At 49.9% G+C, this 26,359-nt stretch overlaps 1 protein-coding gene across 4 annotated transcripts in view; it reads left to right on the forward strand.

Moving 5' to 3' along the window:
* Positions 1–25,547, forward strand: part of PDE4C (phosphodiesterase 4C) — a 50,323-nt gene extending 24,776 nt beyond the window's left edge. For 3 of the 4 annotated variants that reach the window (XM_080988854.1, XM_080988853.1, XM_080988855.1), the window contains 14 exons: positions 6,223–6,414; positions 7,301–7,337; positions 7,708–7,781; positions 8,080–8,132; positions 9,937–10,049; positions 14,547–14,640; positions 17,107–17,294; positions 17,708–17,806; positions 18,522–18,686; positions 19,296–19,395; positions 20,380–20,534; positions 21,010–21,132; positions 21,887–22,069; positions 22,629–25,547. In XM_080988854.1, coding sequence (XP_080844980.1) covers positions 6,223–6,414; positions 7,301–7,337; positions 7,708–7,781; positions 8,080–8,132; positions 9,937–10,049; positions 14,547–14,640; positions 17,107–17,294; positions 17,708–17,806; positions 18,522–18,686; positions 19,296–19,395; positions 20,380–20,534; positions 21,010–21,132; positions 21,887–22,069; positions 22,629–23,129 — 2,077 coding nt within the window. In that variant the 3' untranslated portion in view covers positions 23,130–25,547. Of the gene's footprint in view, positions 1–908; positions 1,742–6,222; positions 6,415–7,300; positions 7,338–7,707; positions 7,782–8,079; positions 8,133–9,936; positions 10,050–14,546; positions 14,641–17,106; positions 17,295–17,707; positions 17,807–18,521; positions 18,687–19,295; positions 19,396–20,379; positions 20,535–21,009; positions 21,133–21,886; positions 22,070–22,628 lie in introns of those variants that run through there. The other variant, XM_080988856.1, reaches the window with a different exon arrangement.
* The last annotated feature ends 812 nt before the right edge of the window (positions 25,548–26,359 follow it).

The following is a 26,359-nucleotide window of genomic DNA, read 5'->3' on the forward strand; positions in this document are numbered from 1 at the left end:
ACAGCAGAACAGCACCCATCTCGACAGGGGGTCTTCTGCCCCCTCCCCATGTTAGTCCACTGGCAAGGAAACAACGGGAGAGTCAGAGAAATATTCACTAAAAGACCAGAGGCTTTTCTGCTCTGCATTATATGTTTATATGACAATAAACATCCCTAAAAAGAACAAAAGTGTATTTCTTTATGCAACAACTGCGGCTAGAGTCTTAATTGTCAAGTATTGGAAAGGAGACCAGATCCCAACTGAGGCAGAGTGGCAAAAGAAATTATGTGAATATGCTGAATTAGCCAAAATTAGCTGTGGAATACCCCATAAGGGAAAGGGAGCAGTTTTTTTCTTATAACAAGAGCATGCAACGATGTCTTCTATTTCCTAAATAACTAGTAGGAAAGATCCGTCTAGTCCAGCCTCACGTTTCTCACATTGCATAACCAGATATTATATCTGGAGATTGTAGAAACTACAAGTGGAAGAGTCGGAGCCTGAGCTCGCTTGGTTCCCTCTTCCCTCCTCATCCCTCTTTCCTTTTGTGTCGTCTGCTTGGCCTCTGTTGTTCCCTCCTACCGATAGGGAACTCACTTATGGACTCTATAGAGGACTTCGGATTTTTTTGGGGGGGGTCGTTGAACTGTCCCCCTCCATTCCTGGTTTTAACACGCATGATCCTCTTTTTAAAAAACCACAACCCAGTTGAATTCTGTGTTCTACATCAAGCAAAGCCCGGAGCTGTTTCTTTTCGCTTTCCAATGCATTTCTTATTAAAACAAACAAACCCCAAACGCAGCCTGGCAAAAACCACCAGGAAGTTGGGCTTGTGTTTTCCCACCGTCAGTCTCTCAACGGATGACAATGACGAGCAAGCGGCAGATATTTGGGAAGAGCAGAAGCAAAAGGTCACGGCAACTGTTTGCATTTGCCGGGGTGTGTTTTTCCCCCCTCCTTTTTTGGGAGCGATCCTGACTGCCAGCGTAATTGGACCCGCCAAGGGCACCGCGATGACAGGGCAGGCTTGGCCAAACTTTGGGAGCCAGGCCTGTCACTTCTTGCCGTGTTTACTGTGACCAGTGCCAATGCCGGATTGTGTCACCCGGACACAGGGGCTTCTACATTTTTAATAAAATGGGTTTTTCTGGACCGCCAGCTGCAAGCCTGCCCTGTCCAGAGGTGGGCTCAGAGGCCGGGCTGGTCGCACCCCCCCTTTCCAGTCCCTACAGAGACAGCAATGAGGGAAACTTGGCACTTGCACTCAGCACTTGGAGCCCGGCCAAGGCATTTGTTTAGCTTCCCAGCTGGGGGCTGGCCTCTCGGCAAAAGGATTCCTGGGACGGGACGGAGCAGAGGCGTGCTTCGCACTCGGGGCCCTCCCTTCGTGCCGGTATGGCGGACCCCCTTCTTCCTCTCCGGGATCTGGGCTTCACGGAGTGCCCCCTGTGGAAACTCTGCGGAAAGAAGACCGATCCTCCAGGGGCTTCCGAGTGGAGGGGACTCTTCCTCGGCAAGGCCTGGGTTCGAGTCTCGTGCGGCACCGAGGGCATCTGAGTTAGCTGGCAACACTCCCCATTGCCCGAGTCGTCTGAATTTGCCGGTCAGCAGGAACGATGTTTCCCTCCTCCAAGGCGCAAGGCTCCCCTGGGGGCTCCCCGGCCCCCTCGCCCCACAACTCGCCCGTCCTCTTCCGGAAGGCAATGGCCAACCCTGGCATGCGGCTACAGAGGCGCTTCACCGTGGCGCACCCGCTCTGGTAAGGGGACGCTGCAATAAGGCCCCGCGCTTCGGTCGCCTTCGAGTGGGTGGGGGGACCTTTCTCTTTTTGCATTTATTTTTTAATATCATATTGATTGAGTTTCTATTTTATATTGTTAAAGGACATTCATCTTTTCCCATGATGGCATTTGCTCAAATGAGCTGTCGCCCTTCCTCCCTCCACCCTTACAGATCTTAGCATCTACACTTTCCCCCCATTTACATTATATCCATTTCTATTGTCAATTTTTAAACAAATATGTAAAAAGGTATATATCAACAACGTTACAAGTCGTCTTAAGTCCTGCTAGTGTTGTTAATTGCTTGCCATTTTCCATCGGATATTGTATAAATTTACTCCAGTCTTTTTGGAAAACTGGTTTCGGATTTTCCTGCTCAACTCTGCCAATTCTGCATATCCAATCATCTTCATCTGCCACTCTTGTATCAATGGTACCGCAAGCTGGGACAGAGCACCCAATGCAAATTTTACCGTCATGTACAAGAAGCTGGTTTCTGCACCAACCAAGAGGCATTGCGAGAGCTCAGCCTGGCAGAGGTACTTGCGGCCCCCCCAATGTCCCCGAGGGCCAAGTGGAGATGTTTTGGGGTCCACATTTGGCTAGAGGCTCTTGTCGGCACTCGCAAGGCGCCTGCAAATATTCCACCAAGCCCTCCAGCTGCCACATTCTGGATTAATTGTAGTTTCTGGGTCACCTCCCAAGGCAGCCCCACGGAGAGCGCATGGCAGTAGTCCAAGCAGGAGATAACCAGAGCATTCACCACTCTGGCCAGACAGTCTGTGGGCAGGGAGGGTCTCATCCTGCGTACCAGATGGAACTGCCCAGGACACAGAACTGACCTGCGGCTCCATGGACAGCCGTGAGTCCAAAATGACTCCCAGGCTGCACACCTGGTCCTTCAGGGGCACAGTTGCCCCATTCAGGACCAGCGAGCCCCCCACCCCCGCCTGCCCCCTGTCCCCCCAAAACAGTCCTTCTGTCTTGTCAGGATTCAACCTCAATCTGTTAGCTGCCATCCATCCTCCAACTGCCTCCAGACACTCACCCAGGACCTTCACCGGTTCTGACTGGAAAGAGAGGTAGAGCTGGGTATCGTCTGCATACTGACAAGCCCCCAGCCCAAACCCCCTGATGTAGGTTAGCTTAGCCATTGCTCCATCCTGCAGCAGTGAGTTCTGCAGTTCTCCTGGTTGGAAATGTGTCCTTCGACTTCCTTGCCTGGGTGGAGGGATGTGCAGATGGAGTGAGCAGAGGCCTCTGGTTCAAAGGGGTGCCTTTTTGCCCTGGGAGGGGTCCGTCCGTCACCACATGGCCCCCGAAAGCTTCCTTGCGAGCGGCGAAACGGCCCTCTGGGTCACACCATAGGTCACGGGGGGACGAGGACAGGGAAGCCCCCTCCGCTGGTCATCCCTTCCCAGATGATCCCGGCCCACAATGAAGCTTTTGTGTCCCGTTTGGGTGCCAGGAGGAGAAGCGAACCAGAAGGAAAACAAGGAGCGGCGTGTTTTGGGGGAGAAAGAGATGGAGCAATTTGCTCGGTTATTTCCCCAGGCTGGTTCAAAGCTGCTTTCGGCAATAAATAAAACCCCACTGGTGTTGAGGGGACACCCTGGTGGGTCCCATCGAAGGAGCCCACCCCCCTGGCCTTGTGCCCCCCACCCCACGACCCACTTCAAGACAGACGTTGGGGAGACAGTGGGGCGATTCTCTGCCCCGTCTGGGCTTGACGTGAGCCAGGGAAAGTGGCTGAAAGGGGGCCCTTTGTTCCCAGTCAGATGGGTTTTGCGGGGGGGGGGCAGCAGGGGCTGTGGGTGGGTGGGGGTCCTGTGGGTGCCCGGAGGAGGAAGACAAGGATGCTGTCCCCACGGAGGCACTCCTGCATCGGGTACAGCCTGGCCAGGACAAGGTGGGTGCCAGCTCTCCTTTCCGTCTCCCGGATTTTATTCAGGGATCCAGTGGCAGGGAGGTCCACAGGACCACGGCTGGATATGAGACACAGGGAGGGCCCACCGAAAGGGGCAGGATGCTATAGCACAGTTGCTGACAAGAGCAAGAATGCCCCCACTCAGAGGACGCCACCGGCTTGACCTTTTGCTGCCAGGCCAAGTTCAGCTGTTCCTCTTCTCTTTTAAAATAATAACATTTTCTTTTCCCATATTGAAAGCTGCTCAACAGTTCTATTCCTGTTCGACAAAACTAGCAACTTCTTCCCCCGAATTACCCAGCCCCAACATTTATAACCTCAGTGACATACAATTGCGTTTTAAGGTTTATCTAATTTCCTCTTCTCTGACACATTTCTGCTGTTTTCTGCTTTTGGGAAATAAACTTTTCTCAATAGACCACAACGGCTTTCCCAGTCTTATCTTTGAAAACGAAGAAAATAATTCCTAACGTACAAAAGTTGAAATGATAGAACAGGTTGGAATTAACTTTCCAAGTGGCTGAGTCTGTTTTCCCCTGCTTTGAGCGACAAGGAAGGAGATCCCGACTCAACGTCAGGAAGGACTTTCTGACAGTCAGAGCTGATTGGGATGGAAGGTGGTGGCCTCTCCTTCCTTGGAGGTTTTTAAGCAGAGGTCGGATTGCCATCTGTCCTGGATGCTTTAGCTGAGATTCCCTCATTGCAGGGGGGTCAGGCTGGATGACTGCTGGGTATCCCTTCCGACTCGACGCTTCCCCTGATGTCTGTAACACCTGTGGATCTTGGCTCCCTGCCTCCTCCCTTCTCTTCCAAGTCCCTGGTGGGCCGCACACTTTTTCTCTCACGGCGTCATGGAAATGGGCGCAGGGCCAGCAGGCGAGAGTGGCCCCGGCCGCTCCAGACACAGAGAGACAGCGGAGGCAGGCAGAGACTGGGGTGGGCAGATGGGAAGGAGGGGGGCGCCCCAACGAGAAGGATCACCGCTCCGTCCAAATATTGGGATTATTCCCCCATATGGGGCAGATTCACATGCACATATTTGTAACTAAGTCTGCCTTCAGGAATTGCAGGGGGTCTATATGCTAGCCTAGGGAACTGCCTGCCACAAGACGAGAGGCATTAGCCCCCAGCTTGGGCAGGGGGAAAGAGAGAGGCCCTCAGCGTGAGAATAGGAGCCAGTTCCTAAATTCATGAAAACTGGGCCATCTCCCGAGAGCTTCTCATCTCTAGAAACACATATATATCTGAGATGAAAGCCTAGGAAGCGATTTGTTTTGACTGGGTCAGGAGTCGGGAGCAGAGGGAGAAACATCTGGAGAACTGCAGGCTTTGCCCCCCATCCTGGCTTACGTATGTCATCTTTTGTGGGGAGAGAACGAGCTTTTTCACGTACGCAGCAGCGACAGAAAATACATGGAATCCAACCGCTCTCGCTGTCGGCAGTCGGGAACTGGCATTCGTGCTTATGCGGGAAAAGTTATGCCTTTTCTTTTTAAAAGGAAGAATTAAATTAAGCCATAGGCTAGCGCACCGCAGCAGCATCCTGCAAGACTCATTTTCTTCTTTTCTTCTTTTGTTAACATTTTATTCATTTTCAAAAATAACAGAAATAAAAACAACAATGCAAAATCAAATCAAAATAAAATAAATTGCAAGGCCCGTTTTCAACTCCCCAGCACTAGTCTCCCAGGATGGTTGTGCCGATTTGGGGAGAACCAGAGTCCTTTTCGTTGGGGATAATTCAGATGCCAAAAAAAGGTTATTTACGTCTGCCACTACTGCGGCCCATGTTGTGTTAGCCCAAAAATGGAAAACGAGCAAGAGCCCAACCAAAGAAGAATGACAACTTGAGTCGGCAAAATATGCACAGCTTGCGGACTTAACATATAGAATAAGAGAACAAGAAGAACATACATTTAGCGAAGAGATTGGAAAACGTTTATTGAATATATGGGGGATATTGTGTATATTTGAAAATGCTGGCAGCATTACTTTAAATTCAACAGTGTAAATAAGTTTTGATGGATGCAATAATGGAATACTGAATGGTTTAGTTTTTGTGAAAATGGGCAGGGATTTACGGCATGCAAAACGAACCATGGAAAGAGAAGAAGGAAAGTCATTTTTAGGATGTTTAAATGAGTATTCAAAATTGTAAAACAGAAAATTATATATACCGTATTTTTCCGTGTATAACACATCCCCATGTATAAGACGACCCCTATTTTTCTTAACTCAAAATTAAGAAAACGCACTATGCACTATTCGTCTTATAGACGACCCCTGATTTTAAACTTTGAAAATTTAGGGGAAAAGATAGTCTTATACACGAAAAAATACGGTATATATAAAATGAAAATGGGGAGATGTGTCTGTGCTGCCGGGAGCTCCTGGGATGTAGATGGAACAATAGAGAAATAGATCAAAAGAGGTGTGCCTGCTAAATTGTGGGACAATCGTGGTGGGAAATGGCAGGGGGTGGCTGTTGTTTCTTGTGCCTGACGCCCCTCTCTCCTCTCTTTCTCCCCCCAGTTTTGACCTCGAGAATGGCTTCTCCCCGGGACGGACCCCTCTGGACGCCCAGACCCCCCCTGGCCTGGGGCTGGTGCTGCAGGGGGCCACCCCCCACGGCCAGCGCCGCGAGTCCTTCCTCTACCGCTCGGACAGCGACTACGACCTCTCGCCCAAAGCCATGTCCCGCAACTCCTCGGTCGCCAGCGACATGTGAGCATGCGCAGAGCGCCGGGCGCCAGGCGATTCAAAGGCAACGCCCTGGGGGTGTTGGCAGTGTGGTTTCCGTGAGGGAAGGTGTAGCTGTCAGTCTGGCTGGGGTGAAAAACGCTTGGCATTTTTGGAGAGGGTTTGGCGGGGGGAGGCATATGGAAATTGAATTCTGCTGGGTCGTCCCCCCAAAAAAACCCCAGTATTGAGCCGTAAGACTCACCCCAGGCTTTTTACATTGGTGGAGGGCAAAACGCTCAAAGCAGTGAATCTCCAGTTCCCTTGAAAATAAAAATATAATAATAATTTATTATTTCTACCTCGCCCATCTGGCTGGGTTTCCCCAACCACTCTGGGCAGCTTCCAACAGAAGGTTAAAAATAGATTGAAACATCAATCATTAAAAACTTCCCTAAATAATAATCATAATATTCCGCTGGTGGACCACTTAACAAATTTGCAAATCTGTTGTGGCAACTGCCATGCATCGCTCCAGATCCACTGTGGTTTTTCAACATATCTTCGTTGCTTCTTTTATTTCTCCATTTCTGCTTCTGCATTACAATTTGAATCCCCTAGAATTTTATAGAATTGGGAGTGTTCTTCCCAAGCATCAGAACGAAGTCTGAGGACCCCCGACCGCTTTCCGCATGCGGGGAAAGGGCTCAGCGCCTTCTGAGATGCCCAACGGAGGGCAAGAAGCCTCAAGCTTTGCTTGTTGAGGTCCTGCAACTCATTTATCTGTTTTTAATCTGGAAAATGCCAGGAGGATTTGGTAGCCTACCTTGGAAGCAAACTCTTCCAAAATGCAGCAAAAGTGTAATTAATCCGAACCAGCGCCCTCGTCTGTCCTATTTGGGATTAACAGGTTTTACCTCTTCTGTTGCAGGCATGGAGAAGACTTGATTGTCACTCCTTTTGCACAGGTAGGAATCTCTTCAGGGTTGGGGTCTGCACTTGAGGGAATGAGAGTGGGAGGAAAGGCTAGGAATTATTAAAGGTACAGGAACCCTGTGTGTGGTTTTTTGCAATTACTGAAGGTGCAGGAGCCCTGCAGATTTTTGCAATTATTAAAGGTACCCGAACCTGGATGGTTTTTGCAATTACTAAAGTACACAAGCCCTGCAGTTTTTTGCAATTACTAAAGTACACGAGCCCTGCAGGTTTGTGGTTTGCAATAGTTAAAGGGATTAGCCATGGCTGGCTGCATCGGCGTGCATGAGGGGGAGCAAACGTTGCATGCAGCTGATTCTGAAAGTACTTCCTTCCTTCCTTCCTTCCTTCCACCTCCTCCAGGTCCTGGCCAGCCTGCGGACGGTGCGCAGTAACTTCGCCATCTTGACCCACCTGCAGGAACGCCTCAGCAGCAAGTGAGTGAGTGAGAGAGCTCTGCACCGACTGAAAGTGTGAGATGGGGTAGTAATTTGGAGAAAGTACAGGCCTTTTTCTCCTAAAGTATACTGTATCTTTCCATGTATAAGACTATATTTTTGCCCAGATTTTTAAAGTTTAAAATTGGGGGTCGTCTTACGCACAGAATGTTGCGATTAATTATTTCTTAATTCCTTTGAGAAATGTTTCAAAACCACTCTGGCAGGGGACCTGATCACAATCCCCTCTGCCGCCAAATATGACACTGGGGGCTCAGAGATGCTCTGTCTCTTACAGGAGAGCGTCTGGAGTTCCCAACCTGCCGCCCACGTCTAAAGTCAACCTGCCAGGTGAGTTCCATCTGGGCCCTGTCAATTTCTTGGGTGGGGGGGGAAGGTGCCCACAGGGAAATGTGGGTTTGCACAACTGAAAGCCTTCTGTCATCCTCGCGCCAGAATTCCCCTTTAAGAAACCCTACAAGGAATTTTTTTGCAATTAGGAAAGGTGCAGGGAAGCAAAATGTGGGGTGAGCAGACAACTAAACACACCGACTCTTGGAACCAGGAATAGCCAGACCCCTAAGTGTGGGACCTGAACGCCGTGAATTTGTCTCATCCTCTTTGGAAGCCCCCTAGATTGACGGCCGTCATCCCCTCCTGGGGGAGCCAGTTGTATTTTATTTGTGAAGAATATTCCCCCTTTAAAAAAAGATTTTAGTCATAATTTTTCCACAAAACCAATGAAAGAAGTTGACTCACATCAGTTCACAGTTGGATCCCTGAAGGCAGACTTAGTTACAAAGATGTACATGTGGATCTGCCCCATATGGGGGAATAATCCCAGTGCTTCTAGGAGCTAGCAGAGCAGTCCTAACTAGAAGCGGGTCAAACGAAGTAGGAAGTCAAAGAGAGAGAGTTGCTGTGTGACTCGTCCTTTTATTACCTGGACAGGTAAGGTCACATGCAAAAGGAAGGATGCTCCAGCCAGGAGGAACAGGAAGTTTCGACCGGCTGGACCAAACATTCCCTCGCATGTCTTCTCTAGCATTGCAAGGAATGTTGTACTTGACTGCCTCTCATGGATCACATCCCACAATTTATACATTTTAGCTCATTTACTCGGCGTCAGGTGCGAAAGAAGGATATTCCCAGCCCCATCGGGAGACGCCAGCAGGAACCGAACCTGGGACATTCTGCATCCAAAGCAGGCTCTCTAAGCACCAGGCTGCGGTCCTGTTAAATTGGGGTCATGTGTGTTTTAAAACATGCAGAGCCCGAGGAGAGGTGGCGAGGTCTGTGGCTGTCAATCAAAGCATCTTGGAGATTCACTGGGTCCGTGGCAGAGGGTGGGGGGTCATATCCCGGTTCCCAGGGCCTTCCCGTCTCCTCCCTGCTCTGCACAAAGCATCTGCAGTCCGCTTACGACCTGGGAAGTTCCTTCCTCCCTCCCTCTCCTGCTTTCTTCCTCTCTCTCTTTCTCTTTTCTAATGCCACCTCTGCGGCTATAGCCTCCGACTGACGTCAGTTCTTTCATTATTCAAAAACTCTCTGCTTTTCGCTTCTTCCCCTGTCTCTGCCTCCGGGCCTGCCTCCTTCTCTCTCTCCACCATGCCACTCTGACCGCCTGTTCCCTGCCTGTATTCCCCCTTTGCCTGACCTCTGGCATCAAGGAAACTCGTGAGCCGGGAGGTGTAGAAGCCACAAATGCACACAAACGCACAGAGACACAAGACTCGGGCCAAAGGAAGAGTTTCTGCAAACGAGGCAGATGTAGACATGGCTGCTTGGAGAGATGTAAAAGCGGGCACCATGGTTAGGCTCACTGCTGGGGGCAGGAAATGCCTCTGGGTAGGAGATGGGAATCTCCTGCCTCAAACCCTGGAGAGATGCTGCCTGCCCGTGTAAACAACACTGAGCTAAGTGGACCAATTCTCCTCCTGTTTAAACCAGCCCTTTATTTGGACTGGTGAAATGACCGCGGTGATGGAGCAGCTGCTTTGAATGTGGAAGGTCTCACCGGGGGGCACCCAAGGGTCATCCAACCCCCTGCAATGCAGGCTCAGCCCCTGGTGACAGCCTCTCCATGCTGGGCATGTCCCCTCGAGAGCTGATGGCGCTCAGTGCAGACAGGATTGTGCCTCTTGCCTCTCCGCAGAAGATGCTTCCCAAAAGCTGGCCGTGGAGACCTTGGAGGAGCTGGACTGGTGCTTGGACCAGCTGGAGACATTGCAGACGAGGCATTCGGTCAGCGAGATGGCCTCCAACAAGGTAAGGCGCCCGGGTCAGGGTGGGACCCCCAGCCCCAAAGGGACAAGGCTCAACCTCAATCCATTAGCCGCCGTCCTGGATGGCATCTGGCCTGGCAGAAGAGGATGCTTGAGCAGCAGGTGGGTCAGATCCAGCAACCAGCCTCGGTTTATGTTCTTTTTGCAAAGCCAGGGATGGAGAATAAATAAAGCGTTGGGAAGCTTGTCTCTCTGCCAGCTGCTTGTCTCTGGACACACATGAGAGGGAGAGGCAGAGAGCTTGTTCCCGGCAGGTGGGCAATTTAGCCTCCTCCCAATGCCCGCCTTGCCCACCCAAAGGCAGCTCCAAAGCAGGGCCGAATTTAGGTTTGATGCGGCCCTCAGTTCCTGAAGGCAATGGGGCCCTTTCTATGTCCAGCTGTCCTTTGTCAACAACAAATTGCCACTCTTTTTTGTGTTGAATAGATGCTAGATGGTCAGTGATGGACCTCATAGGCATCTCAAGCCATTTACACATCACAAATAGGAGCCTACACAACACAAAACACTGTTGCTGGATGTAGATTTTGTTTTATTGGTTTTTTATCTTATATTTTGGAAATGTACATCCAGGCATTTTTCCCTTTACATTTTTGTGTGTGGCCCCAAGAGAGTGGGGCCCTAAGCTAGAGCTTGTTTAGCTTCTACGTCAATCCGGCACTGGTCAGATCCGGCAACCAGCCTCTGTTTATGTTCTTTTTGCAAAGCCAGGAGAATAAAGAAAGCGTTGGGAAGCTGTCTCTGTGCCAGCTGCTTGTCTCTGGACACACACGGGGGGGGGGGAGAGAGCTTGTCCCCTGTGGCAGCTGAGCCCCCTCCCAATGCCCACCTTGCCCCCCAAAGGCAGCTCCGAAGTCTTGCCCGCTTCTCCCGTCCTCCTCCTTCTCCCCGTGCGCGCCTTGCAGCTGCGTCTGGGTACCACCACGCCGTAGCAGCATCCCCAGTCTCCCGCCAGCCAATCGGGAGGTGGAACGGGCTCCTGCCCCTCTGCCCGCGGCTTCTGATTGGGCGGCCGCCGAAAGAACAGCTCACCTGGCGCATCCCTCCGGCTGGTGATGCAGGGGGACCCCCGTCGCCAGCGCTTCCTCCTCGCTGCTGAGCTTTGCAGAGAAACCCCCTTTTCTTTCTTTCTTTTTGCGGGGCTTTTTTTGAGAGGGAGAGATTTCTTTCCTCCTCCCTTTTTGGGGGTTTGGGGGCTCAGGCCCCCAGTCCATGCAGCTCTGTGGCCTGGCTCCTGCGGGGCAGGCGGCGGTGCACTTCGGAGGAAGAGAGGAGGGTCAGCTTGCGAGCAGCAGCGCGCTGGGCAGGCGGGGGACCGGGGACGGTGCGATGCCCGACGCCAGCCCCCCAGGGTTGCTCGTGTTCCAAGACCCCATCGCCCAGGTAAGCGGAGCACAGGTGCCCCTTCCAAAGGTTGGCAAACGAGGGGGCAGCAGCAGCAGCAGTAGTGGGGACTTTTGTTCTGCTACAAAGGTTTGGCACGGTTTTTGTTTTTAAAATGGGTGTGCGCCCCCCCAGCCAGGGTGTGTGTGTGAATGCATGCTTGATCTGTGAAACTCGCCATCTCAGGATGTGTGGGTGGGTGTTTTTAATTATTTAATTTGTTTATTTTTTAAAAAAAAAAACAATTTTCATTGAATTTACCATTTTTATCATCGTCGCAATCATTATTTCAAAAACAAAATACCTTATAAATCCTCAACTCCCCCCCCCCCCCGTGACTTCCCTCAACTTCCCTTTCTGGTTTTTTGGCATATTATCTCTCCCTGCTCATTGGTTATTTCTTATTCTTTAATTTTGTTGTTGTTGTTGTTGAGTCGTTTAGTGGTGTCCGCCTCTTGGTGACCCCCTGGACCAGAGCACGCCAGGCCCTCCTGTCTTCCACTGCCTCCCGCAGTTTGGTCAAACTCCTGCTGGTAGCTTCAAGAACACTGTCCCACCATCTTGTCCTCCGTCGTCCCCTTCTCCTTGCGCCCTCCATCTTTCCCAACATCAGGGTCTTCTCTTCTCTTTCCTGGGAGTCTTCTCTTCTCATGAGGTGGCCAAAGTATTGGAGCCTCAGCTTCAGGATCTGTTCTTCCCGTGAGCACTCAGGGCTGATTTCCTTCAGAATGGAGAGGTTTTATCTTCTTACAGTCCATGGGACTCTCAAGAGTCTCCTCCAGCACCAGAATTCAGAAGCATCAATTCTTCGGCGATCAGCCTTCTTTATGGTCCAGCTCTCACTTCGATACATCACTACTGGGAAAATCAGAGCTTGAGCTATACGGGCCTTAAATAATTCTTCTTCTTCTCTTATCATTTTAACATCCTGTTTCTCTTTCTACATTTGTTTTGTTAATTGCAATCTTGAGTCAAACCCTGCAAGTGAGTCCATTCCTTTACAATGATTCTGTAAATATGACATAAATGGTTCCCAGCTCATGAGGACTGGAAGCTTGCTTTGTTTTTAAGGACTAGCTTAGTGGTGGAGCAAACTGCCCTGCAGGTTGGATCCCCAATGGCACCTCCAGGTAGGGGTGGGAAAGTATTTCAAATGTCAAAAAAAAGAAACCCTTTCAAACCTTGCATTTGGGGGGGATGACGACACCCTAAATCTCAAAGTCTTGCTAATGCTTTTTAAGGATTTCAATATTTACCGATCTCCCTGGTGAATCCAACAGCACCCATTGTTGCAAATGCTTTAAATATCACTAAAACTGGAATATATATCCATCGTTTTGCAAGCTGCCCCGATTATGGAATCCCTCCTGCCCGCCCCCCAGCCTCCACCATGTTTCATAAAATTGTTTTGCCTTGACTCATTTCTGTGTGTGCTGCAGCTGGCATCCCGTAATTGCAACTTTTATGGGTCTCCTGCAGTTCTTGGGACTTCCAAGAGACCCTCCCCACCTCGTATTCCCTGCTCGCTTTTTACGAGGAGCTGAGAGGTGTTGCCATTCACTTCCTTACACGTCACCCCAAATCGCTGAGCTACGAGAGACTCAGGGGGCCCCAGGCATTTGGAAAGAAAAGAGTCAGAGACTGCTGGCTTTGGGATAGATGATTTTATTTGCTCCTCTGTACAACCTGAGCATACAGAGGACAGAGGCTCACAGCATCAAGACCCCCAACAGATCTCGCTTTGGATCCAGCACAGAGCAAGAGGGTCTCTGTGTCTCCAGCTTCCAGCTCAGCTCACACCCAAAAACTTTGGCTCATGTTCTCCTACCTAGCAGCTAGGCGGGGGGGGGGGGGCAGAAAAAGAGCCCCACCCCTTAGCCTGGAGGGCCCCCACATTTGGTTGCAGCTCCTGCCACCTGACTCGCTCTGTTGGGGTGCTGATGAGGACACTCAAATGCAGGGCTAAGCTCCTGAAGTTAATGGGGCCCTTTCTATGTCCAGCTGCCCTTTGTCCACAACAAACTGCCACTGTTTTTTGTGTTGAATAGATGCTATACAGTCATTTATGGACCTAATAGGTATCTCAGCTCTATGCACTTGTCAAAGGTCAGGTTAGTTCTACAGGGAGAGGAATCGCAGCTATCCTGGAAGATCTTTTCCTCCAGATCAATTGTGGGGGACCTGCACCCCTTCAGATGTTGCTGCACTCCAGCTCTCATCCCCAGGCAGCGTGGACTAGTGGTCGGAGTTGCGTACCAACGTAGGCTTGCCACGGACAAATTCAATGATATTTGGAATTGGTTTTTATAAATACCGTATTAGGTTAAGGTCTGGTTACCTACAATAACATATTTTTGGGGTGTAATGTGTACATTTTTGTTGTCGTTCTGTTTTGTTTTCTACGTGGGTGCTATTTTCTTATCTTCTTTTGTGTCTTATCTTACTCTGTGCACTTGTAATCTTAATAATAATAATAATAATAATAATAATAATAATAATAATATATTTATACCCTGCCCATCTAGCTGGGTTTCCCCAGCCACTCTGGGCTGCTTCCAACAAAAGATTACAAATACATTAAACATCAGTCATTAAAAACTTCTCTAAACAGGGAATAAAGAGAAGATACAGTGATACCTTGGTTTCCGAACATCTCAGAAGTCGAACGTTTCAGTTTCCGAACGCCCAAACCCCGGAAGCAGATGCTTCCATTTCCCACATTTTCTCATTTGAAATTGCAGACAGCCCTCTGTGCCTCGGTTTTCCAACGTTTTGGAAGTCAGACAGTCTTCCGGAATGGATTGTGTTTGAAAATCGAGGGACCACTGTATATATATTTTTTAAAAGGATGGTGGAGTCAAGCCACATCTAGAATGGATCGCTGTGTCCCATCTGCCCAGAGGCATCTCGCTGCCTCCCAGAACCCTTTCCTATTGGGTCATGAGGACTAGGAGCAATTCTCCCCACTTGCCAAAACTCTCATCCCCTTGAAAACACAGCTCTTAACTTTCAGCGCGATGCAAATTCTCCTGCAGCAGAGGCTGCCTGTGAGTTGCTCCTTTGAGTTATTGAACTATTTCCTGCTCTCTCCCCGCAGTTCAAAAGGATGCTGAATCGGGAACTGACCCACCTCTCCGAAACCAGCCGCTCCGGAAACCAAGTGTCGGAGTACATCAGCAGCACTTTCTTGGGTGAGTCCCCCAGGGCAGCGCAATGGGGAGATGGAGAAGAGAAGGTTTGGGGTGGAAGGATCACTTGCCTGCAAAAAGGGGAGCACACTCACCTTTCTCCTTTCCTGCCTGGCCTCAGTGCTGATCATGCCCAGGTTGTGGGTTCAAGCTGCACTCTTCAGCAGCCTGTTCACACTCTAAACTCCTTTTGAGAGGCAAACTGTCCATAGCTTAAGGTAAAGGGACCCCTGACCATTAGGTCCAGTCGTGGCCGACTCTGGGGTTGCAGCGCTCATCTCACTTTACTGGCCGAGGGAGCCGGCGTACAGCTTCCGGGTCATGTGGCCAGCATGACTAAGCCGCTTCTGGCGAACCAGAGCAGCGCACAGAAACGCCCTTTACCTTCCCGCCGGAGTGGTACCTATTTATCTACTTGCACTTTGTGCTTTCGAACTGCTAGGTTGGCAGGAGCAGCGACCGAGCAACGGGAGCTCACCCCGTCATTGCGGGGATTCGAACCACCGACCTTCTGATCAGCAAGTCCTAGGCTTTGTGGTTTAACCCACAGCGCCATCCGCATCTCCTGTCCATAGCTTAGTGGTAGTGCGATTCCCAGGTCAGGCTGGGAGAGGTTCTCCTACCCGAAACCCCGAGGAGTTGCTGCCGTTCAGTGCAGACAGTGCTGAGCGACAGGGACCAGGGCCAGATTTATGTATAAGCTAATCAAGCTCTAGCTTAGGGCCCCACTCTCTTCACTCTCTTGGGGTCCCCCCAAAAAAATTAAAGGGGGGAAAAACTGAATGTACATTTCCACAATATAAGATAAAAAACAAATACAATAAAACCTACATCCAGCAACCGTGTTTTGTGTTGTGTCGGCTCCTCGGATGTAAGTCATGGGCCTCGCCTGCTCCCTCAAATATCCCTGCTTTGCCCCTTTCTATATATAGGGTGCCAACATTCTGCATGGACTGGTTGCAGGGCAACATGCGCGAATGGCTTGAGATACCTATTCGGTCCATCAATGACCATATAGCACAGGCATCCCCAAACTCGGCTCTCCAGATGTTTTGGGACTACAACTCCCATCGTCCCTAGCTAACAGGACCAGTGGTCAGGGATGATGGGAACTGTAGTCCCAAAACATCTGGAGTGCTGAGTTTGCCTATGTCTGATATACCATCTATTCAACACGAAAAACAGTGACAATTTGTTGTGGACAAAGGACAACTGGACATAGAAAGGGCCCCATTACCTTCAGGAACTGAGGGCCTCACCAAACCTAAATCTGGCCCTGACAGGGACCAATGGTCCAACTCTGTAAAAGGTAGCTTTACTGTGTAAATTATTTGGAACCATGAAGACTAGCACCTCCAGTAACCGAGGTCCTGTTTGTGGGCTTCCCATCTCGCTGGCCACCTTCTTACATTTCGATATCCGCTTTTTAAAAATTAAAACATCGGCGCTGGATTTAAAACACAGTGCAGGAAAACAAGTGTGTGTGTGTGCATGTATACACACACACACACACACACACACACACACACACACATATATATACAGCGAGTGTTAAGCCAGAGGTTCCCTTCCTCTGTGTCTGTGCGTTTGTGACGGAGGCAAGAGCGAGAAGAAGACTCTCGGGGTGAGGTGGGGAGAGAGACCCCGTCTGCTCTCTGGAAACATCACTTTGGGGAGAGGACCGGCATTCCAGCACGCAGCATCTCCCGTTGCCATGGTGTCGGTAATATTATTAGCCTCCTCTGACGTCAATCCTTGCGTGCCTCGGGAATATTGGGGCGGGGGTCTCCCTCGGAACAGCAGGAGACTCGTGCGAGGGGCTGGGCGGGAGGGGGATATTTGACATGGGCCGCCTTTGCTGTGTCCTCCAGAGACGATGCTCCAGAAATGGACCAGCCAGGGCCCTTTTGAAAGTGGGGGCTTTAAAAAGAGAAGGGGATTGGGCAAGCAGGGCTAGAGTCGAGGAGGAGAACGAGGAAAGCCGGTCCTCTCTCCTTGCTCTTATCATCCCCTGTGCCAAATCACAGACTGTAAGCTCCTTGCGGCAGGGACCTGTTTTCTTTGGGCTTCGAAAAGCTTAATGCAAATCTTCGCCTTGTGGATAATTTATTTTTTGGGGGGCTGTGTGTCGCTTCCGATGAGGTTTTATTTCATCCTGCCTGTGGGAAACTGCTCTCCACACCCCCAAGAAAGTTCTAGTTTGCTTTGTTTCATGGTGGGCAGTCGAGAGGGTCATCCCTCGACCCCACCAGAAGTGGCATGTCCCGGAGTCAATTTGCACCTGTGTTTTAATAATAATAGTAATAATTATTATTTGCACCCCACCCATCTGGCTGGGTATCCCCAGCCACTCTGGGCAGCTTCCAACAAAATATTAAAAATGCAATTAAAAAAAAAAAATCAGACATTTTTCTTTCAATGAATGGCATGCAGTGAATTTTATATCCACCCCCCCCCTGCCTGTTTCAGACAAGCAGCATGAGGTGGAGATCCCAACCCTGGTCCCTAAGGAGAAGGACAAAGAGAAGAAGAAGAAGAAGCTGCCGATGTCACAGATCAGCGGTGTGAAGAAACTGACGCATGGATCCAGCTTCCGCTGCGTGGCCGCCATCCCTCGCTTCGGAGTCAAGACGGAGAAGGAGGGTCTGCTGGCCAGGGTGAGGAAGAGGGCAGATGTGGGGCTTGGGGGACAATGGTTCCCGGTTCCAGGAAGCTGGGTGCGGATCCGATTGTTATAAGAAAAAACACTGCTCCTTTTGGGTACCCAAGAGTCCATCTAGAGTCCTTATGAAGGTTCTCTATTGGTAGGAGAAAATAACAGAGGCCAAGCAGAGAATATTGAGAAGCAAAGCGGCTAGTGAGCCTGATCTTTATTAACTGTTGCAACAGGGTCCTCACTCCCCACACGCAGGAGGGAGGAGGAACCCAGAACAGTGGTGCGCAAGCTCTTATATAGACTCCTGAAATTGCCCACCCTGTAGCCCAAGACCACCCCCAAATACATCAGACATACATCACAGAAAGAGGTGATCCCCACAGAGCTCTGACAGCCCTGCCCTCTCCTCCTTAGGAACTGGAAGACGTGAACAAGTGGGGCCTGGACGTCTTCAAGATTTCTGAGTATTCTGGCCACCGCCCTTTGACAGTCGTCATGTACAGCATCTTCCAGGTGAGAGGGTGCCCTGGGGGACGGGTGCTTGGAGTTTGATGGGGGGAGGCAGTGGGGACCTGTACCAGCCACCCTCTCCCCTAATAATTTATTCTTTATACCCCACCCGTCTGGCTGGGTTCCCCCAGCCACTCTGGGCAGCTTCCAACAAAATATTAAAATACAACAATCAAATATTAAAAGCTTCCCTAAAGAGGGCTGCCTTCAGATGTCTTCTAAAAGTCAGATAGTTGTTTATTTCTTTGACATCTGATGGGAGGGCGTTCCACAGGGCGGGCGCCACTACTGTAATCGATTTGGATCATCATAAAAGATGCGGGAGGAAATGATTCATAATAGGACCCACAAAGGGGAGGATGGAATTCCAGGAGATTCCTTGGAATCTTGTTTTGATGATTCATGTTTGATATATCTCTGTAAAATTTGAAAAACCAAATAAATAAATTTAAAAGGGGAGAAAAAGAAAGAAGTCCTTCCTTTCATCTGCCCCAAATCTCCCGACATTCAGCCCACGAATGTGCGCAATTTAATTGACACCTGTCACATAGCCTCTCACTTGCTGAAAAGTCTCAGGCCATGGTGGGGGGCAGAATGAGAGGCCCCAGGCTCCCTGCATAGAGACCCCGTTTTGAGACCCCCACCACGCTTTTAAAAAAGTGCTTTTTAAACGACCGACAAGTCAGGGGCGCCTTCTTCTGCACCCTTCGCCCTGCAGGAAAGAGACTTGCTGAAATCCTTCCAAATCCCTGCCGACACCTTCATCACCTTCATGATGACCTTGGAGGACCACTACCACGCGGATGTGGCCTACCACAACAACATCCACGCGGCCGACGTGGCCCAGTCCACCCACGTCCTGCTCTCCATGCCGGCTCTGGAGGTGAAGAGGGAATTCTGGGGAAGGCGGGGAGGAGAAGAGTTTGGGGGTCGCGCAACAGAACCCTGATGGCCTTTTTAGCTTGTGGCTCGCAGTATCATAGAACTATAGGGTTGGAAGGGACCCTGAGGGTCATCCAGTCCAACCCTCTGCAATGCCGGAATCTCAGCTTAAGCATCCACAGTGAATCTCTAGTGGCAGAGAGTTCCACAGGACTGGGCTGATGACACTAAAGCCTCGGTTGCTCATTGCTTGTCAACTTGGGGAATGGTTTATATTGCAGGCTACCCTGTGGTCCTCGGATGAAGGGTGCTGTAGATAAATACAATAAAATAAATGAGCAACAGGACTCCGGCAGTTGTTCATGGGCTTGTGAATGAATAGGAAGACCTTGAACCAGGCTCCGTAGTTGATTCCCCCATCAGAAAACAGGCTGCCACATTCTGCCCGAGCCATGCAGTAATCCGGCCTTGAGGACCACAGTGGTCACTTGCCTCCTGGCTGTGCCAATGCCCAGCCTGGCTCCCAGTTTGAGTTCTGCTCACCCCATCATTAGCTTTGTCCTCCTCACTTTCCTCCCCTTTTTGTCTCCCCTCCATCTGCTCGCTCCAGGCCGTCTTCACCGACTTGGAGATTTTGGCCGCCATCTTTGCGGCCGCCATCCATGATGTCGACCACCCCGGGGTCTCCAACCAGTTCCTGATCAACACCAGTGAGTAGGCCGTGTCGGCTGATTGGGGGCAATTCTCGTCTTTCCAGCTGTTCCAGAGAACGTCTCCTCCTGTCCTTCCTTCCTTTACCTGGGGCAAAGTGGGGTTTGCCCCACTTTGCATAGGACGTCCCAAAGTGAAGTGCAAAAAGCGATAACAAGAAGTGATAACAAGAGGATAGGATGCTGGACTAGGAAAAGGGCCTCTTGTAGCCTGATAGTTGTGCAAATGTGTGGGATGTGATCCATGAGAGGCAGTCAAGTACAACATTCCTTGCAATGCTAGAGAAGACATGCGAGGGAATGTTTGGTCCAGCCAGTCGAAACTTCCTGTTCCTCCTGGCTGGAGCATCCTTCCTTTTGCATGTGATCGAAGATGGGCATGACCTCACCTGCCCAGGTAACAAAAGGACGAGTCACGCATCACCCTTCCCTCTTTTTGACTTCCTTCTTCGTTGGACCAGCTTCTAGGTAGGACCACTCTGCTAGCTCTTAGAATCACTGGCATTATCCCCCCATATGGGGCAGATCCGCATGTACATATTTGTAACTAAGTCTGCCTTCAGGAATCCAACTGTGAACTGATATGAGTCAACTTCTTTCATTGACTTTGAATAAGATTGTGGCGGCTTTATTCTTTTAAGAGGTATTCAAGGGAACTTACCAGGAACATACAATTCAATTTGAGACAGATTGAATTGTATAATAGTGAGAGGCTCACACGAGCCTGCGACCAGCTATCTGCTGTGCATGTGAAAGGGGAATGTAACTTGGCTACATAAAGGAACTTGCTAGCGCAAGTTAGGAAGGATATGAATAAACAATATATCCTCTCCTTCCACCCTGAACATTCCTACAAAATGTTGGTTGGCTGCTTCAAGCCCCTACGTGAATCTTCTCCCTTACTCTCTTTCTCACCCACATATATGGCCTCCTCTGATCCGGAGATATCACCTGTCAAACTGACCACCCTTTTTCCCTCCCTAGATTCGGAGCTGGCGCTGATGTATAACGATGCGTCGGTCCTTGAGAACCACCACCTGGCTGTGGGCTTCAAGCTCTTGCAAGAGGAAAACTGCGACATCTTCCAGAACATCTCCAAAAAGCAACGGCAGTCTCTTCGCAAGATGGCCATCGACATGGTGAGGAGCTCAGGGCTTAGCTTATTTTGGGGGCTGCTCTTTTGTTTAATATTGCTTGTTTTGTTCGATAGATTATAAACACCGTGTTTATTTTACAGATAGGTAGCCGTGTTGGTCTGCCATAGTCAAAACAAAAAAATTCCTTCCAGTAGCACCTTAAAGACCAACTAAGTTAGTTCTTGGTATGAGCTTTCGTGTGCAAGCACACTTCTTCAGATACACATCTGAAGTGTTTATTTGTTAATCATAAAATATGGCTTTCCTTTAGTTGTGATGTTTGGCTTATTTTTTAGTTGTTGCCTTGTTCACAGTATTTTATAGACTGCAATTGTTTCACTGCTGATTTGCGGTATTTGTGATGTTCTAATACGTTTTATCACGTTATTATTTGTTGTTTGCAAGCCGCTTTGGGATTAATTTGAATGGAAAGCGGCATAGAATAAAATCCTTTCCCCCCCGTGGTTTCTGGTCTCAGGTCCTGGCAACAGATATGTCCAAACACATGAACCTTCTGGCTGATCTGAAGACGATGGTAGAGACCAAGAAGGTCACCAGTTTGGGGGTCTTGCTTTTGGACAACTACTCTGACCGCATTCAGGTGAAACTTCTTTTGGAGGGGACAGGGGTTCGATGATCCTTCAGGGGGAGGGCAACCCCATCCAGGGCAGAGAACTGACCCATTTCTCAGACACACGAACTTGGCATGATTCGAGCTCAGCTCACTTTTGCTCATCCATCCTGCCACTGCATCCCATTAAATTTGTAGCTCGGCAGTGTGAATCCAAGATTAAAATCAGGATATAATTTTATACAACATGATATATCATCACAGGGGAGTCTGCTGCCCACCAGGCAGACTCCTCCATCTGTGTCATGGGCATCATCATCATCATCATCATAGTTTATTTATAGCCCACCCATCTGGCTGGGTTTCCCAAGCCACTGTGGATGGCTTCCAACAAAAGATTAAAAATACATTAAAACATCAGTTGTTAAAAACATCCCTAAAGAGGCCTGCCTTCAGATGTCTTCTAAACGCCATATAGTTGTTTATTTCTTTGACATCTGATGGGAGGGCGTTTCACAGGGCGGGCGCCACCACTGAGAAGGCCCTTTGCCTGGTTCCCGGTAACCTCACTTCTCACAGGGGGGGAACCGCCAGAAGGCCCTTGGGAGATGGACCCCGGTGTCCGGGGTGGAGATGCTCCTTCAGGTCTACTGGGCCGTTTAGGGCTTTCAAGGTCAGCACCAACACTTTGAATTGTGCTCAGAAACGTCCTGGGAGTCCAGTACGCTCCTCCAAATGTCCCCGAGGGTTCACGCTTGACAGCGACTCATATCTGCCCTTCCAGGTGCTGCAGAACATCGTTCACTGCGCAGACCTCAGCAACCCGACCAAACCCCTGGAGCTGTACCGCCAGTGGACGGACCGGATCATGGTGGAATTCTTCCACCAGGGAGACCGGGAGCGGGAGAAGGGCATGGAGATCAGCCCCATGTGCGACAAGCACAACGCCTCCATAGAGAAGTCCCAGGTGGGTGCGCCAAGGAGGGCTTGTCGATGGGTTGGGGGGGAGCACCCTCCAAGGAGGAGCCACACCTGCAAACGAGGGGGCTTCCTGTGGAAATACACTGTCTTTCGAGTTACAGCTTCATCTCCCTACACAATTGTGAGCGTTTTGTGGGTTTCCGATGCCGAATGTATGTTCAAATATTTCTCGCTGTCCGCTTTCTGTGACCATTCACCAAACTTTCAGCTTGCACCTTGTAGGATTCCCTTTTGGAGGGGGCCACAGACATCTTCTGCATCTGGTTTCCTAATTTATTTTATTTAATGTTTTGACCCAACATGGACAGCTTTTTCCCTTTTCTTGTTTTAAGGAGAGTGGGCGGCGCCTCCGGTCCATTTCTGAGTTTTGCCAGCTGGTTTCCAGTCACACCTTGTATTTATCTGAGCCGGTTGCAAAAATGCATTCTATTATTTTACTTTCTGAGTTGAGACTGGCGTCCCCGGAAGCGAAGGATGTTCCTTGCTTCTGCACCACTTTGTGCTGTGTGTCCTCTCAGCCCCTGTCTTTGTCTCCCTTCTGGCAGGTGGGATTCATCGACTACATCGCTCACCCGCTCTGGGAAACCTGGGCTGACCTCGTCCACCCGGACGCCCAGGAGATCTTGGACACCCTCGAAGACAACCGCGAATGGTACCAGAGTATGATCCCGCACAGCCCCCCGCCGCCCCCCGACGGGCTGGCGTCCGAGAAAGGAGCCCCTGACAAGTTCCAGTTCCAGCTCACGTTGGAAGAGGAAGACGGAGAGGAGTCGGGCACCGAGAGCCCCCTGGAAGAAGACCACAGCGAGGCGAAAACCCCAGGGACCACCGATGACTCAGAGTCGGCCCCCGAGCCTCTGGCGTCCCCCATGGACAAGCAGGGCAGCCCCCCAAGGAACGTCCTGGCGATGCAGAACTTTGATAACCGGAGGACACTCTTGCAGAGTGACGGGGGCTCTGCCATGGGGGCCACCACCAAAAGGAGGACAAGCGAGGCCGGTCTTGATCAAGAAGGGAATATCACCTTCCTGCCCCTTGGGACGTAATGGGGGAAGTGGGGTTGGGGAAAAGGCACTGTTGTCGCCCCATCTTGGCGGCGTCACGGGGTGGGTGTGTCTTGAAAGGCCTCTCCGCCGCCAGAAAAGGTCCACCATGGTGGTTTCCTTGCCCTCTTCCCGAGAAAACTATGGAAGAACGCCAACGGTGGGCGTGTGCCCAGGGGCAGAAGGCCACGCCTCGCCCCTCCTGTCTTCCTCCCAGCATTTTCCGCCCATGGAGCCCGGGTTGTGCCACAAGCCCAGCTGTGGGGAGAAATCTTCCCCCTTCCTCCTGGGACCTGCGTGGTTCCGATGGGGACTGAGCCCATGGGAGAAGAGGATCCATGGGCGACTGCAAGCTTTGTGGGCAGAGGGTCACGAGTTCCGTCCCTGACAACTCCCTTTTTTTTGTTTTTTAAAAAATGATTTTGGGTAACCTTGCCGGGCTGAAAAAAGGCCTTTCTCCCCATCTGTGAGACTGACTTTGAGGATCCGTTGGGGTCAGTCTAAACACATATGAACCGCCCGACTTGCATTCTCTCCAAATGTTGGTTTCACTGGTGGGGTGGCAGAGCTTGGGCTGTGCGTGGTCCAGGTTCGAATCCCACTTCGGCTTGAGACCTTGCGTGCGACGTGGGGATGGATGGGTGAGTTGCACTGGACTTGAAAAGGCCCCTTTGGGTGTTGCAAGCGGAGGGCTGTGCAGAGAGAAAGCACCCAACGCCGCTCTCCCCAGCACAAGCAAACCAGTATCCCTCCAGTGAGAAATTGCCTCTGGTTATTGCTCTTCACCCAACAGGCTCCCCCATGGGAGCAAGAAGCCCTTGCCCTGCAACGGGAGATTCGCCTCCTTTATCTTCTCCCTTTCTAAGTCTGCTCCTGGAACCTGCAGGAATCCAGGCCTTGCTCCACGTTTTCTCGCCCCCAATAGCCGCGCTGGAAACAAACTTCAGCAGGCTAACGTCCCGCGCTGTCTTTTCTCCTCTATGGAAATATTTATAGACAGCTATTTTTAAAAAAGAAGAAGAAATCTGCCATGTTTTTTCTCTTCAAGGCACTGCTTCGGAATGAAAACACCCCTTACATTTCCTCCCCCACCCTTTCCATTTTCCATTTCCCCCTTTTGCAGTGTCCCCCCCCCCCCACCCAGAAAGGGCAGAATGGATATAAATACTTTCAGGATTTGGGAAGAGATGAAGCTGGGTATTTTTAAAAGGAGATCGGGGTTGGGGATGTTCTCGGGAACAAAATAGGAAGTGAATAAGACATCCAGGGGGGTGTATGTGAGGGGGAGAGACCCTGCGGGGTTAATTCATCTTTAGAGCAGACCCCTTAAGACTCTAAGAATCTTATATACAGTGGTGCCTTGGTTCTCAAACTGAATCCGTTCCGGAAGTCCGTTCCAAAACCAAAGCGCGCTTTCCCATAGGAAGTCATGCAAAACGGATAAATCCGTTCCAGACTTTTAAAAGCAACCCCTAAAACTGCAATTTAACGTGAATTTTACTATCTAATGAGACCATTGATTGATAAAACGAAAGCAACCACCAATGCACTGTGCTACAAAATAAATAAGACAGTATTGTAGATGGTAAATTTCTTTTAAAAATCTTGGCTGCACTGATGATAGTCATTGTTTGGAGGGGGGGCTTTTATCCATTTCCGCAGTCACACAATCAATCCATCAGTAGCTGAACTGGGTTCCGCACGGTCACAGAAACAAATGAACAGAAAAAGCCTCAGAAACAAAAACGCAAAATAAAGAGCAAAAACCGAAGCGCCAAACTTAATCCGTTCCGGAAGTCCGTTTGACTTCCGAAATGTTCGAAAACCAAGGCATGGCTTCTGATGGCTGCAGGCACCCAGGAAACAATAGCCAACAGCCGCACTGGACGATCGGCTTCCGAAAAACGTTCCAAAACCGGAACACTCACTTCCGGGTTTTGGGCATTTGGGAACCAAGACATTTGAGTACAAAGGTACCACTGTACAAGCAAGGAAATTGGGATGGGGGGAGTCCCCAAGCCACAGCAAACAAGGCTACCACCTTTAATTTATTAGATGAGTATATATTTTACGGAGCTTTTGTAGCCTTAAGTTTTAACAATAATAACCTGGACGTGTTGAATTTGAAGTGTGCTAACCCTCACAACCAGTCCGCTCACCCCTATTTCGTTGTCCGATACTGATATTACTGTGACTTGTGTTCAGAAACACTGCGTTATGTGTGCGTATATAATTTTTTTTTTCCACATGGCACTTTGAGTTTCCTGACCGGCCACTGAGCCCTTGGCTGGGAACCGCACCTTGTTTTTCTACGGCACCTTGTCTCCCCCAGTATAATTTCCATGTAAAAAAACCAAATGCTGATTTATTTTATTTTATATATATTTTTAAAATCATGCTATAAAGCTACAGCACTTGAAACCTAAGTCTCTGCACCAAAGATCTTGCGATAACAGAAAAATGGCCAAAAAAAATGTTGGTGGGTGGGAAGATGGACGTGCAGTGAGTTGGTTGTGATTATTATGATTTATGGAATTTATATACCGCCCTATACCCAGAGGTCTCAGGGCGGTTTGCAGTGGCAGTGATGAGGCGAGGGAGAAGGAGATACAGGAAAATTTGGGAAGAAATTCAAAGGAAGAGAGAGCCGACAATATGATGGCTGAGAACACATTTATTATTACAGTATTATTATTATTATATATACACCACTTCATTGTTAAAAAAAACCTTAGAAGCAGTTGGAAGCTGGGGCAACCCAATCAGATGGGCGGGGTACAAATAATAAAAGTATTATTATTACGCTTATTAAGGGCACCAGAGGCTAGTAGGCAATATGAAAGGGCCCTCTGAGCTTGGGGCGACCTCCTTTTTTAAACCTTCCCTCTTTCCCCCAGAATACACTTTGAGAGGCATCATTAAGGCATCATCACTACATCACTAGCATGCCACAAATGGGGAGGGGTAAAAGGTAAAAAATAAAGGACCCCCGGATGGTGAAGTCCAGCCAAAGGCGACTATGGGGTTGCTGCGCTCATCTTGCTTTCAGGCCGAGGGAGCCGGCGTTTGTCCACAGACAGCTTTCTGGATCATGTGGCCAGCAGGAGAAACTGCTTCTGGAGCAGCGGGACACCGTGACGGAAACCAGAGTGCACGGAAACACCATTTACCTTCCCGCCACAGCAGTTTATCTACTTGCGCTGGTGTGCTTCCGAACTGGTAGGTTGGCAGGA

Source organism: Podarcis pityusensis (genome assembly GCF_964106645.2).
Source record: "Podarcis pityusensis genome assembly, chromosome: 18".
Taxonomy (NCBI): domain Eukaryota; kingdom Metazoa; phylum Chordata; class Lepidosauria; order Squamata; family Lacertidae; genus Podarcis; species Podarcis pityusensis.